Source organism: Pleurodeles waltl, chromosome 7 (genome assembly GCF_031143425.1).
Source record: "Pleurodeles waltl isolate 20211129_DDA chromosome 7, aPleWal1.hap1.20221129, whole genome shotgun sequence".
NCBI classification, from domain to species: domain Eukaryota; kingdom Metazoa; phylum Chordata; class Amphibia; order Caudata; family Salamandridae; genus Pleurodeles; species Pleurodeles waltl.
Genome location: NC_090446.1, coordinates 959,187,916 through 959,202,858, shown reverse-complemented (window position 1 = coordinate 959,202,858; position 14,943 = coordinate 959,187,916). Strand labels below are relative to the sequence as shown.

Here is a 14,943-nt window from a genome sequence, read left to right as displayed (position 1 = left end):
TGTCCAATGATGTGTTGTTCAGGGGGCACTAGGTTTGCAGTCCCAGAGTGATACTGGCACCTGTGTCCCTGTAGGCCTGGGCCTCAACACCATTTATTGAAACTGTCTGCCTGTACTTATCCATTGTAAGGGGACAAGCAGCCAGTGTGGCAAGGCCAATGCCACTAGGTGTGACAGAAACTGTCTTGGGACTGACTACCCCAGTTTCTATGATTGACCCATAAGTGAACCCAACTACACCCTTACTTTGACTGTTGCCAGCAGTCCCACCACTATTACCTCTACTGCTAGGGGCACTAGAGTTTGATGTATTAGTGGTGGTTGGCTCAGGGGGTTTACCTGGACAGGACTTATCCCATTGCCAATGGCCTTTATTTTTACACACATAGCACCAAGGCTTTTTAATGTGTGTATGCTGTGAAGAAGAGGAAGAATTTGATTTATCTCCACCCCCTGAAGAGTGTTTAGGACTTGAAGAAGGATCTTTGGTTTTACGCGTATCCCCATGCTTATCCTGAGATTTCTCACCATCTTTCTTCTTGCCATCCTTGTCACCCCCTGTATGAACTTTTCTGTTCACTCTTGTTCTGACCCATTTGTCTGCCTTCTTTCCCAATTCTTGGGGAGAGGTCAGATCTGAGTCCACTAGATATTGGTGTAACAAGTCAGACACACAGTTATTCAGAATATGCTCTCTCAGAATAAGATTATACAGGCTTTCATAGTCAGAAACTTTACTGCCATGTAACCACCCCTCCAAGGCCTTCACTGAACAGTCAACAAAGTCTATCCAGTCTTGTGAGGACTCTTTTCTGGTGTCTCTGAACTTAATCCTGTATTGTTCAGTGGTTAAGCCAAATCCATCCAAGAGTGCATCCTTCAAAACTGCAAAATTGTTAGCATCACTTTCTCTAATAGTAAGGAGCCTATCCCTACCCTTTCCAGTGAAAGATAGCCACAATATAGCAGCCCACTGCCTTTGAGGGACCCCCTGTACCATACAGGGCCTCTCAAGGGCAGCAAACCACTTGCTGATGTCATCCCCCTCCTTGTAAGGGGGAACTATCTTGTGCAGATTCCTGGAATCATGCTCTCTAACAGGATTACTATCAGGAATACTGCTGCTGCCACCATGGGGTCCAAACCCCAATCTCTGTCTCTCCTTCTCCAGGTCTAGGGATTCCCTGTCTAGACCCAGCTGTTGCTGTTTAAGCTTCAGTCTGGTCTCTTACACTCTCAACCTTTTGAGTTCCCTTTCTAACATATTGTCTTCAGGGTGGGTGGGATGGGAATGCTTGGACACTGAGGATAAATTGGAAACCACAGAGGGAGATCTGTCCCTAACAGCTTGGACTCTAACAACCTGGCCTCCAGGAATAAAAACATCCCTACTATGATGGGAGCTCCTATTACTACCAGCATTGCTATGTGGTCTGCTGAGGGGCAGATTTGGAATAGAACCATCCCCACCTCCCTCCAGGGGTTCCCCTGAGTCAGAATGGGAGCTATCTATTAACTTCTCATTTGAAGTGCCTGCTAGGGACTCATCATTCACAATGAGCATGTTATACAGAAATTCTCTTGTAGGGTTCTTTCCTATCAGTAAGCCTCTATCTAAGCAGAGACTCCTTAAGCTCTTGAAATTTAAATTGTCATAGGTGGTATTGAACATTTTAAGAGCAGACTCTACAGCAGACACGATAACAGAAGGTTTAGAGACAGTGAGAAGAAAGAAAAAGTTATAGAACTTTTTAAAGAACAGAGAAAAAAAAACTTTTTAAATCTTTTAGAAACTTTTTAGAAGTTTTGGAGTACTTTTCAACACTTAGTAGAAAGTGTAAGAGAAGAAAAGCAAAACTTTTTGGTTAAGTGTACATACACTGAACTTGTGTTGTATATTATTCTCTTATGAAAAGTACACAATTACAAAGTGGTAAGTAGTTACAAGTACTTATCCCACCGCTGCACAACCAATGTAGGAGGCTGGCCTGGCTTGTAGTGGGTACCAGAGGTACTTACACCTTGTGCCAGGTGCAGTTATCCCTTATTAGTGTAGAAGAGGTGTTTCTAGCAGCTTAGGCTGATAGAAGGTAGCTATGGCAAAGCAGCTTAGGCTGAACTAGGAGACATGTAAAGCTCCAACTATACCACTGTTGTCATATGCACAATATCATAAGAAAACACAATACACAGATATACTAAAAATAAAGGTACTTTATTTTTATGACAATATGCCAAAAGTATTTCAGTGAGTACCCTCAGTATGAGGATAGGATATATACACAAGATATATGCACACAAACCAAAATTATGCAGGTAATAGCAAAAGGAAGTAATGCAAGCAATGTAAAGTTACAGTAGATTGCAATAGGAGCACATAGGTATAGGAGCAACACAAATCATATACTCCAAAAGTGGAATGCGAACCACGAATGGACCCCAAACCTATGTGAGCTTGTAGAGGGTCGTTGGGACTGTAAGAAAACAGTGAGGGTTAGAAAAATAGCCCCCTCCCCAAGACCCTGAAAGGTAGGTGTAAAGTGCACCTACTACCCCCCAGAGAGCACAGAAGTCGTGATAGGGGGTTTTTGCAGGAAGAACAAACACCAGCAATGCAACAACAGTGGATTTCCGGACCTGAGTACCTGTAAGACAAGGGGACCAAGTCCAAGAGTCGCAACAATGTCGAGAGTCGGCAGGAGCCCAGGAAATGCCAGCTGAGTGTGCAAGGAAGCTGCCACTGGGTGGAAGAAGCTTGGTGTTCTGCAAGAACGAAGAGGACTAGGAACTTCCCCTTTGGAGGATGGATGTCTCACGTTGTGAAGAAGCTTGCAGAGGTGTTCCCACACAGAAAGACCGCAAACAAGCCTTGCTAGCTGCAAGGGTCGCTGTTAGGGTTTTTGGATGCTGCTGCGGCCCAGGAGGGACCAGGATGTCACTACTTGGATGAGGAGACAGAGGAGGCGCTCAGCAAGTCAGGGAGCCCTCACAGAAGCAGTCAGCACCTGCAGAAGTACCTGAACAGGTACTTGGAAGAAGAGTGAACCGGAGTCCACGGGAAGTCACAAAAGGGGGTCCCACGACGCCGGAGGACAACTCAGAAGGTTGTGCACTGCAAGTTAGAGTGTCGGGGACGCAGGCTTGGCTGTGCATGAAGGAAATCCTGGAAGAGTGCACAGGAGCCGGAGCAGCTTCAAATCATGCGGTACCCAGCAATGCAGTCTAGCGTGGGGAGGCAAGGTCTAACCTCCACCAAACTTGGACTGAAGAGTCACTGGACTGTGGGAGTCACTTGGACAGAGTTGCTGAGTTCCAGGGACCATGCTCGTAGTGCTGAGAGGGGAACCAGAAGACCAGTGATGCAGTCTTTTGTTGCCTGCGGTTGCAGGGGGAAGATTCCGTCGACCCACAGGAGATTTCTTCAGAGCTCCTGGTGCAGCAAGGAGGCAGGCTACCCCCAGAGCATGCACCACCTGGAAACAGTCGAGAAAGCCGGCAGGATGAAGCAATACAAGGTTGCTAGTAGTCGTCCTGCTACTTTGTTGCGGTTTTGCAGGCGTCCTGAGCAGTCAGCGGTCGATCCTTTGGCAGAAGGTGAAGAGGGAGATGCAGAGGAACTCTGGTGAGCTCTTGCATTTGTTATCTGGTGAGATCCCCAAAGCAGAGACCCTAAATAGCCAGAAAAGGAGGTTTGGCTACCTAGGAAGGAGGATTGGCTACGAAGAGAGGTAAGAGCCTATCAGAAGGAGCCTCTGACGTCACCTGCTGGCACTGGCCACAAACACCTCTGTTTCCAAGATGGCAGAGGTCTGGGAGACACTGGAGGAGCTCTGGGCGCCTTCCCTGGGAGGTGCAGGTCAGGGGAGTGGTCACTCCCCTTTCCTTTGTCCAGTTTCGTGCCAGAGCAGGGCTGGGGGATCCCTGAACCGGTGTAGAGTGGCTTATGCCGAGATGGGCACCATCTGTGCCCATCAACGCATTTGCAGAGGCTGGGGGAGGCTACTCCTCCCCAGCCTTCACACCTATTTCCAAAGGGAGAGGGTGTTACACCCTCTCTCAGAGAAAGTCCTTTGTTCTGCCTTCCTGGGCCAGGGCTGCTTGGACCCCAGGAGGGCAGAAACCTGTCTGAGGGGTTGGCAGCAGCAGCAGCTGCAGTGGATACCCCGGAAAGGCAGTTTAGCAGTACCCGGGTTCTGTGCTAGAGACCCGAAGGATCATGGAATTGTCACCCCCAATGCCAGAATGGCATTGGGGTGACAACTCCATGATCTTAGACATGTTACATGGCCATGTTCGGAGTTACCATTGTGACGCTGTACATAGGTAGTGACCTATGTACAGTGCACGCGTGTAATGGTGTCCCCGCTCTCACAAAGTCCGGGGAATTTGCCCTGAACAATGTTGGGGCACCTTGGCTAGTGCCAGGGTGCCCACACACAAAGTAACTTTGCACCCAACCTTCACCAGGTGAAGGTTAGACATATAGGTGACTTATAAGTTACTTAAGTGCAGTGGTAAATGGCTGTGAAATAACGTGGACGTTATTTCACTCAGGCTGCACTGGAAGGCCTGTGTAAGAATTGTCAGAGCTCCCTATGGGTGGCAAAAGAAATGCTGCAGCCAATAGGGATCTCCTGGAACCCCAATACCCTGGGTACCTTAGTACCATATACTAGGGAATTATATGGGTGTACCAGTATGCCAATGTGAATTGGTGAAATTGGTCACTAGCCTGTTAGTGACAAATTTGGTAAGCAGAGAGAGCATAACCACTGAGGTTCTGGTTAGCAGAGCCTCAGTGAGACAGTTAGGCATCACACAGGGAACACATACATATAGGCCACAAACTTATGAGCACTGGGGTCCTGGCTAGCAGGGTCCCAGTGACACATAACAAACATACTGACAACATAGGGTTTTCACTATGAGCACTGGGCCCTGGCTAGCAGGATCCCAGTGAGACAGTGAAAATACCCTGACATATACTCATAAACAGGCCAAAAGTGGGGGTAACAAGGCTAGAAAGAGGCTACTTTCTCACAGTTGTTGGCACCCAGGAGGAATTCAGTCATTACGAGGTTTAAATGTGTTCGAGGCAAGCTTTGTGTCTCTGTATGTCGTTTACTGAGGGGTTTTTGAGCTAGAGTTGACTGTCTTTAGCATTCTGGTGGATCTTGATTTTCCTGTCTGTACGGATGGCTCTTAAGGGGTTTCAAACAAAAGGTGAAAATGATGGCTTACAGGATAGCACACTTCAGATGATGCTGGAGAATCCAGGATCGGGAAGCCTCTATCTGAAAAAGTTTTGTTTTTATATGAATTTCTTTATTGCATTTCCGGAGAGCTTCGTTTTAATTACATTTAGTCTTTGCCTATGAATATCTTAGCTCCTCAGAGCCAGAACTACAAACTACGTATAACAAATCTGGTCTCAGTCCACAGTGTTCATAAATGCTGACATATTTTCACTGTACCAGTGGGATAAGGTGCCAGAGGCACAGCTAGTCACCGAGTATCTTTCTGTCATTGCTGAGGTAGGATTTTGAAAGAATGTGCTAGTAAAGCCCATACTAGTTTTCAGGCTGTATATCAATGCTGGATGATCATCAATGTCGACTAGGTTCAGAAAAAGACCTGTAGCTTTTCACAGCGGTGCAAAATTGTACCCCCCCCCGCTGCCACGTGCAGCCAGCGAGCTACCTCTGCTTGAAATTAATCCCTAACCCTATCCTCCCTGCCAGTCCCATTCCCCCTGCCCTTGCATGGTCCCCTGCCACCTTACCCCTTCATCTTTCCCCACAAAATCACCTTAATTTCAATAGTTGAACATTCGGGCCACACACTCATCACAATTTCCCAGAACTCCAGCTTCCCCCACCGAAAACTCAGCGCCCCCGCCTCCCCTAGCCCTGTCCCCAGCTATGCTGTCTTCTAGCCAAAGGATGTCTCCCCTCTTCACCTGCAGGACAACCTGCAGGTCGAAAATAGCCTACTTGTGCATACCAGAAAATTTCATTTAGGTGAAGTAGGACAACTTCGACTGACTGCTTCAAAGCATTTTCCCTGAATTCACTCATCACAAGCTACATTACAGTCTTCACCTCCTACGTCTGCACCATCAAACAGCTGCATTGCAGCCTATCTAACTTAATTGTCTTTTTCTGCAAATAATCTGCTTCTTGAAATTTAATGTGCCTATACTTCTCCATTGTCCCATAGGTATCTCTACACTAGAAGCATTGAAATCAAGCTGTCTTCGGTAAAGTGTTTCCACAAAATAGCCTCTGACTACAAAGCGACTAAACTGCAGCAGTTCTGTGCCCAGCTCTTCTCACTTATCATTCCAGAAGACCCCACGTTCCATGCCCAACTGGATCTATACAACTACGCACTTGATAGTCAAGACCCCCAGTTAGCAGAGCTCTGTCTGCAGTTCCTTGCCTGGAACTGTGAAGCATTCTCTGAAACTGAGGCCTGGTTGAATCTCAGCTATGAGCAGCTCAGAGCATTGCTTGTGAGGTCTGATGTAGTGGTGCGGGATGAGCTCTCCCTGCTGAGAGCACTGGGAAGGTGGAGGACATTGAACCGCCTGGATCGACATCTGGTGGAAGAGATTCGCTTCCCCATGATACCACCCGAGGACCTTTTTCAGCTTCAGTTCAACCTGTCATTCTACAGTGACTTTGAGGCCCTCTTCCAAGGCCGAATACTAGAGTCTCTGGAGTTCCATACAGTCTCTTTCCAAACCCTGGCACAGCATGTGAACCTGACTGAGGCCACTTTCACCCCCAGGATTTATACCTCTCCTGGTTGGACGCACCAGATGAACAGCAACGACAACAGCTACTACTACGGGATGTATCAATCTTTCCAGACTCCTACTCACCCCAGCTTCATATTTAGGTCACAGCTTTTGTACTGGAACGCTGGCTTCCACCCTTCCAGTCAGAGCTGCAGAAACTATGGCTTCACTTGTCCTGAAGGCTCATTTCCTCTTCTGAGTCTCGCCAGTGCCTATTCCGCAGAGCACTCCATATGGTATGAGAATAAAGCTCTCATGCGTTGCCAGGGTAATGTCATTACTGAAGTCCAGGACTTCAAGGACAGACTGGCTATAGTGCCCAGTGGGGCAAATGGCTCCCCCTTCCCCTGTCCCTCTGGATATTCCCAGTTCACACTGGTTATCCGTCCTATGTACGTAGCCTTACCAGACCCCATTGTATAGGGGCACACACTGGGCCATCTTAAGTAGCATTCCTACTGCTGCTGATGATAAAGCCACACCGACGAGTCCTGTTAGTCACTGCGTAATAAAGTGCAGGCTTGAAAGTCCTCCTATTAGCGAAATATAGGAGTAGGGAAATGATGAGTCCTACTTTCAAAATGATACAGGTCTCGGGGGTAAAATAATTATATTTTTCTCAGAGAGGAACTGATAGAGAAAGAATTAAGTGTTAGTATGGTTAGTGTGAATAGAGGTGTGTGTGTGAACTACGAGTTCCACAGTAAGTTTAATATAGAGGCGATTGCTATAGGGGAAGACCCAAGGGGAGTCTTAATGTTAGTGTTATGGGGAATAATAAGTCATATTGTAAGACTGATAATCGACTAGTGAGAATCATGAATCATACTGTAAGTGAAGAGGGCCATGGTAAATAAAGAATCTTACTGTTAGTGAGACACAGGACTAGGGCGCATGATCATGATTATGTTTAGAAAATTCCACCTTCCTTGCTTGAATCGCAGAGCCTTTTGAATTATCTGTACTAACTGTGGACTCCATTGAGGTTCTAGATCTACGCACTACTTAAGCCCATATTTATAGTCACAACCCCTTCCTACATATGTCGAGCACACTAGAAAAGGTGCGAGGCCTTTCCAATTAAATGTTTCTGTCAAGGGACTTGGCTCTGTCTATCTCTATTGATGCACAGTGTGCCTACATGCAACGTGAATGTCTTTCGAATCCAATCCATTAATTAGAACTAGTGTAAGGTTATAGCATGTTTATGCAAATTAAAATACATTTGTAATTTGAACTGAAACTTTTGAATCTGATTTTGTGTTTTTTCACTTATGTTTTCAAATCATGATTTTATTAAGGGTTAAAAAATGGCATGCAGAAATCGTGTCAGTGTGGTGAATATACAAATGTACGCCTTGCCTGTCTTATCGACTCTTAAATGAGTTGCATACACTTTAGCATCTGTTGCCTGGAAAAGCCAAGAACAAGTCTCACCTTTGGGGGGTTTCAGGAAGGACGAGTCTCACTTATTAAGACTAGGGCTCTATAGGAGTGGTACCAGAATACCGTTGTTGAAACATTGTCTAAAATAAACATCTTGACCTAAATATGGTCCACAGACATACTTCCCCATTGGTGAACATTCATACATAACCGGACGATATTTTTGTTATTATTATACTTATAGAGCACTGCATTTTATATTTTTGTATATGATATTCTGGCACATAAATGTTCCATACCAAACATATCAAACCATATTTCCGACCTGCCTCACAACAGGGGTGCCAGTGCAAGGATTTTTGCCACCTTAAGTTAAATGTTGTATTGCTATGCCAGATTCTTACAATAGCACCATATACTTGATGTAATCTAGCATCCCTCTGCTGAAAGTGGTATAGGTAAATGGCAAGTATGGCCTTGCACTAGACCCCCCTGTTAAAAATAGAGTCTCAAATTGGCAGAGGTTTGCACCATGTCCAAGTAGGGACTGTCAATCTAGTCAGAGTACGTCAATTGCACAACCAAAATGATCCTGTGCTCAGCCTCTGGTAGCTTGGCACAGAGCAGGCAGGCGTAGCTTAGAAGGCAATGTGTAAAGTACTGTGCAACACACACGTACAGCAACACAATGGAAACACCACAAAAAGACTCTACACATGTTTAGAAAAATAAGTGAGGTTTATTTGATTGGAATAAGACCCATACAATAAAAATCCAATACGTAGTTTAGGAGTTAGATATTAAAACAAAACTGCTCCAGTCAATGTTAGATATTAGATCACAGCAATAAATATGATCCTGAGTTAAGTTCACACCGTAGTGAAAAAGGCAGTTGCACAGATGGAGGAATAGGCAGATCCTAAGTGCACAGGGCTCGATTTCAGGCCTTTACAGTACTGCAGAGGAATGCCCCGTAAGTGGTTGTTGAAGGAGCCTGGCCCCGCTGGCAGGCCTATTAGGAGAAACACGGTAGTACTGCTCACCTGTGAGGAGTGCCAAGTAATCCCCTGGGACCTCTCTGGTCTGATCACAAAAGAAATGCTGTAGGTGCCGCGGCCAGGAATATTCCTGGTTGCAAGTAGGAAACGGGAGTCGGGCAGGAGTGTACTGTGTGTCGTGGATGGGGCTAGGCTATCAGGCAAGTCTGTGTTCCCGACTGTTGAAACGCTGGCCATCTCATACACATATATGGAGCTCAGTGGCAGGTAGGGTCAAAGGGGGGATGAGCAGCACGCAGGGGTCCAAACAAAAACGCAACTTACTTGTTGCAATGCAACGCCTGCCAAGTACTCCATGCAGGGAAGGATTAGTCTTACTTAGTCCCAAGCGCGGTGGTTGTGGAAGTTGGAGCCGCGCTGAACTTGCAGGTGCCTGCGCTGTTACACTCCTTTAAGGTGCTCAGCCCACAGCACTTGGACATCGCTGCAGACACTGGTAGGGAGGCTGGTGAGGTTGATGCATTCCTGCAGCCTCAGACCGATGAAGGGAAGGGTGAGTCAGTCAATGGGCCCTTGAAGACACTCTGGAGCTGTTTGTTGGTTCTTATTGCAGGGCAAAGGTCAGCAGTATGAGAAAAGGCCTCATTTGTCATGGTCAGCCCCCACTTTTTGCCTGGTACCTTATGTAGCCTCAAAATTGCTAGTGCCCAGGACCCCTGCTAACCAGGTTCCCTGGGCCAGATCTCTTTCCCTAAAACTGTTGTGATGCATTGGCCTTATTGGTAACACCTTTAGCTGCCACTATAAGTCCCTAGTAAATGATACTTAGATACTCAGGGCATTAGGTACTAAGGGTAGGACCCTGAGAGCATCAGCACAGATTGTGCCACCCTCTAGGGCTGTGCATCCAGAAGCACATAGCACTGCCATTGTAATCCTAAAAGTCAAACTCGACAGGGCATACGTCCTGTGTGCCCTGTCCACTACACACTGCATGCACTATAGGTAAGTCACCTCTCTAGCAGGCCTTCAATTCCTAAGGCAGGGTGCACTATATTAAATGTGTGGGCATAGGTGCATGAGAAATATGCCCCTACTGTGTCCTTGCCAAACCTAGGACATAGTAAGTGAACAGAGCAGCCATTTTAATACATGTGCTGGACATTGGTTAGTACAAGTTTCATGGCTACATGATGGCTACTCTGAACCCTTAGTTGTTTTGTGTCAAACAACTCAGAATGATGAGTCCAAACTGTACCAGAATTAGATTTATTACCACATGTACTCAGGGGTCACCTTAGAGGTGCCCCCTGAAAAAGCTAACTACCCTGGCATGGCTGCTGACCGATCACAACCAGCCTCCCACCACCAGACAAGATTCTGCAACCCTACGGTGAGAGATCCTGCTCTCTGGGTCCCAGAACAAAGCCCTTCCTGGGTGGAGCTGCAAACAACACCTCCCTCAGGAATGTGCACTGCCCTGCTAGCAAGCTTCAAAGGACTTATCGCCCTTGAAACTTTGCCCTCCCCCCAAGCCTGCTGCTAGCAGCAGATGGGCACCCCGTTGCAAACCCCCACTTTTGGCAGGAGCAAAGGTGGGAAACCACACAAAGACTAGGAAGAGTGGTCATACCCAGCTTGCACCACCCATTTAATTTCCCTGCATCTTGCAAGGAAGGAAAATAGCCAATCAGGTATAGGGAAGTGACCTCTGCCCACAAAAAGTGGTCACTTAGTGGGTGCACCTGACCCATTGGTCACTACTAGGTACTCCCCTAAATTCCCACTAAATACAGTATTTAGAGGGCATTTCCAAACCAATAAATTAGATTCCAAGGACAAAAGAAGACTACCAACAAAGAAGACCCAAGGCTCAAGAACTGAAGTCCTGCTGCACCAAGAAAAGGCTCCAAACCCTGCCTGCTGCACTCAGGACTCGACAATCGCCACTGAGGGGTTGCTTGGACACTGTACGGACTATATAAACCCCGAGAAGTCTGCCACTCTTCAAAAATCGCCAACGATCTCCCGCCAGAGTGAAGGCATCATTCTCCTGCAACCCAACACTAAAGACCCATTGAAGGCCACTTCACTGACTGGCTGCTGACCAAGGAACCGGACACCACCACCTGACCAAACTCCACCTGAAAGACCATGCGGACAAACCCTGCAAGTGTGCCAAGCTTGATGGCACTGCACTCTCCAGTGGCCAAACAGTGCAATACCCCTAGGTACTGGTCATCTCACATCATACCCCAAGAAAGACAGTCAATTCCTGCCTGCAAAAGGACCAGAAGGAAGCCCCAGCCAAGAGACTTCAGGAACCACCAGGACCTCCCACCAAAGTGCCCTGGTTGACCTGCATGTGACCCTTAATGAGAACTACCTCCTGCTTCCAAGGGCACCTTTGCGCTCAGCACCTGGCTCACCAATTCACTCTTGACCTGGCCACCCTATGTTCTGCACCGAAGATCCAGCTGTGCCTTAAGGGTCCCCCATCCCTTGCAACCTCGACACTCCAAGGGGACCCACCGGACTTACCTTTAAGTCCACCTGTGTAGTGCTTTTCCAAGTGGTCCCCCGCAGTGGCCTGGCACCAGTTCCAATGACTATCTGCAGCTGCTCCCACCGAAACAGGGAGCCGCCCTAACTTCTCCTGCTGGCCCATAGTGCCCACCGAAGACCTCAACATACCAGCAAAAGGAAACATTAGTAATCCAATTTCCCAATTTTATATGCTTTTTTAAAGTATATTCTCCGATGATTCCTCTGATGCGTAATTATGCACAAAAATACTATTTTTATTAAAACGTAAAAAATTCATAACTTAAAAAGTACTTACCCAATTTTGATGATCTCTGTCTTCAAATTTTTATATAAATCTGAAGTATTTTTGTAACTTGGCCTCGCGTTATTCTTTTGCGTGTGTGGTCTCATTTGTTAATACTGTGAGTACAAAAAATGCTCTGCACTTCTCCAAGATTAGCCTAACTGCTTGACCAAGCTATCGCAAAAGTTAGAGCATTAGGTGGTCTGGTTTTACCTCTGTAAACCAACCTGTGGTTGCCTGGGCCACCTGAACAGTGTGCCCAGCTTTGCACACTACATAGAGGGCCAGCATCCTACAAGCAGGCAGCAGGGTAGCACTACACAGCAAGTCAGCAGTTCCTGGGAATAGTCAGTCACAGCAGAGTGGCAATCCTCCTGGCACAGAAGCCTTTACTCCAGCAGAGTTTCTTCTTAGTCCAGTAGTGTACTGCCATGACTGAGTCAAGAGACCTAGTACTTACAATGACAAGTGCCTTTGATGTGGGGTGTGACTACAAAAGAGTTCTTGTGAAGTACACAGGTCCCCCTTTCAGGTTAGCCTCGTCTCCAGACTGTCAGTGGGAGGTAATCAGCCCCTTTGTTTGGGCTCTAGTCACTACCCCTTGAAATGTAATTGTAAGCACTTCCTAACCACCTCCACATGAAGACCCATCAGAATGCAGATGATTGCGGATATAGCTGAGTATCCTGTGTTGTGGGTGTCTGAAGGGATTGCACAAGTATAGCTGTCACCTAGCCCAAGCCAGACCTGTTTCGGAAATAGGCTGTAGGCACACAAGGCAGAGGTTGGAGAGAAATTCCCACTTTCTAAAAGTGGCATTTCTAAAATATTAATAATAAATCTGACCTTACTAGTAAAAAGGATTTATAATTACCATTTCAGTGGTACTAAACGTGATTCAGCTACCCCTCTCAGATCATGAATAACAGCTTAAAGATTTTATAATAAGTTCCCAATGCTGGCCTATGAGAGGGGCAGGCCTCACACTAATGAAATATGACTTTAGGAGTTTTTCATTACTAGGACATGAAAAGCTTAAAGGTACATGTCCTGCCTTTTGCTTCCATGTCACCTTGATCTATGGGCTTCCCAGGACCTACCTTAGGAGTGACATATGTAAGAAAAGGTGAGTTTTGGGCTCGGCAAGAGGTTTTAGATGTCAAGACATGATGGCAGTGAGACTGCCAATAGAGGCTCTGCAGTGGCAAGCCTGATACATGTTTACAGGGTTATCTTAAGTGGGTGGCACAATCAATGCTGCAGGCCCACTAGTAGCTTTTAATTTACAGGCCCTTGGTATATGGTATACCACTCTACAAGGGACATACAGGTTAATTGAATATGCCAATTGTGGATACACCAATGTTACCATGTTTTAGGGGAGAAGAACGTGCACTTTAGCACTGATTAACAGTGGTAAAGTGCTCAGAGTTCCAAAACCAACAAAAAGATATAGCAACAAAACAGGAGGTAAAGACAAAACGTCTGGGGTAACGTCGGGGGTGCAACATATCTTTCAAACATTGACAAGACTAATAGATCTCACATAGGCGAAACCTATTGGCTTTGCCAACATGACTGAAAGTAAAGTAAATATTGGTATGAGGTCAGAAGCAGACCTACAGACAATAAAGCTGAAGCTGAAAATCGACTTTGCAGCTATGTGACACAAATTACAGTTTTAAAACTGTGAACTTGAACAACATAACAGTTTTCCAAAACGAAAAGGGCATTTTAAAAATATTTTGTTTCCTTAGAAAAAGTGCAAGAAAATAGTTTCCGGAGTCTATATTTCCTAACAAAACGACCCAGTATCAAATACATATTTTTGAAGAGGTGGAGTATATTTAAGAGCCCCTTGTGCTGCCTTAGCGCCGCCTTAGTGTAATTTATTTGACACTAAGGTGGCGCTAAGGTGGACTTTTCCTCATGCCATATTTACAAAGTGGCACAATGCATGCATTGTGCCACTTTGTAACCCCTGGCGCCACATTATGCCTGTATAATGTATGCAAGGAGGGGCGTTCTGGAGCTAGGAGGTCTGCAAAAATGGCAGAGTGAAATTTAACAGATTTCACTGCACCATTTTTGTCATCATTTTTAACGCCTGCTAAGAGCAGGCATTAAAATGGTGCACCCATACAAACATATGGGCCTCCTTGCACTGTGCTACACTAGTGTCAACGTTTTCGATGTCAGTGTAGCAATGAGCCAGAGTAGCGTCAAAAATGTTTTTTATAAATACAGCACAACCATGGTGTCGTTAGGTGCGGGTAGGAGGCACAGAAAAAGTGGCACATCAGCTCTGATGCACCACTTTTTCATAAATTTGTACTTGCTGACTTCAGACTCACACGCACACACTCAGTGGGCCACTCACCTCACACATGGACCCACACACATAGACCCGCACACATACACACAGATATACAAATAGAGTCCAGACTCGATGCCGCTGCTTGACTGGTTCTTGGGCAGGGGACTGATGTCATCTCAGTGCTATGTAGCAGATCACTACACTCATTCATGTACGGGTCAAATAGGAAAGAGTTACTGAATGTTAATAAGTTTAAAAAAATGACATTCAAGGAGTATTGGCCACAGCTTCCGTGTTGACAAATGAATTAATGAATTTGTACAGTGCAAACAGCTGCCGTTATTGGCATCTTGGGGCTGAAAAGGAAGTTAGAATGTATAGCAAACAAAATCAAAATAAAGCAAACGAAAGACTAAGTTTTCCTCTTTGTACTAAAGAAAACTACTATTGAAAACTTTTCACAAAAGGCAGGTAAAGTTTCAGATGTCATAAAAATGCAGAAGTTAAAGTTGAAATGCAACTGTTCATCACTAAGAAACACAAAACTGATGAAATCTGAATTGTCTTAAAGAGCTGAAGCAACCCTACAACTGCAACCTTGATTCCAATC

At 45.9% G+C, this 14,943-nt stretch overlaps 1 protein-coding gene across 1 annotated transcript in view; it reads left to right on the top strand.

Annotated features, from left to right (window-relative positions):
• Positions 1-8,045, top strand: part of LOC138245781 (galectin-3-binding protein-like) — a 46,275-nt gene extending 38,230 nt beyond the window's left edge. Inside the window, exon 4 of the mRNA XM_069199678.1 lies at positions 6,220-8,045. Within this exon, the coding sequence (XP_069055779.1) occupies positions 6,220-7,225 (1,006 nt within the window). The 3' untranslated portion in view covers positions 7,226-8,045. The remainder of the gene's footprint in view (positions 1-6,219) is intronic.
• The last annotated feature ends 6,898 nt before the right edge of the window (positions 8,046-14,943 follow it).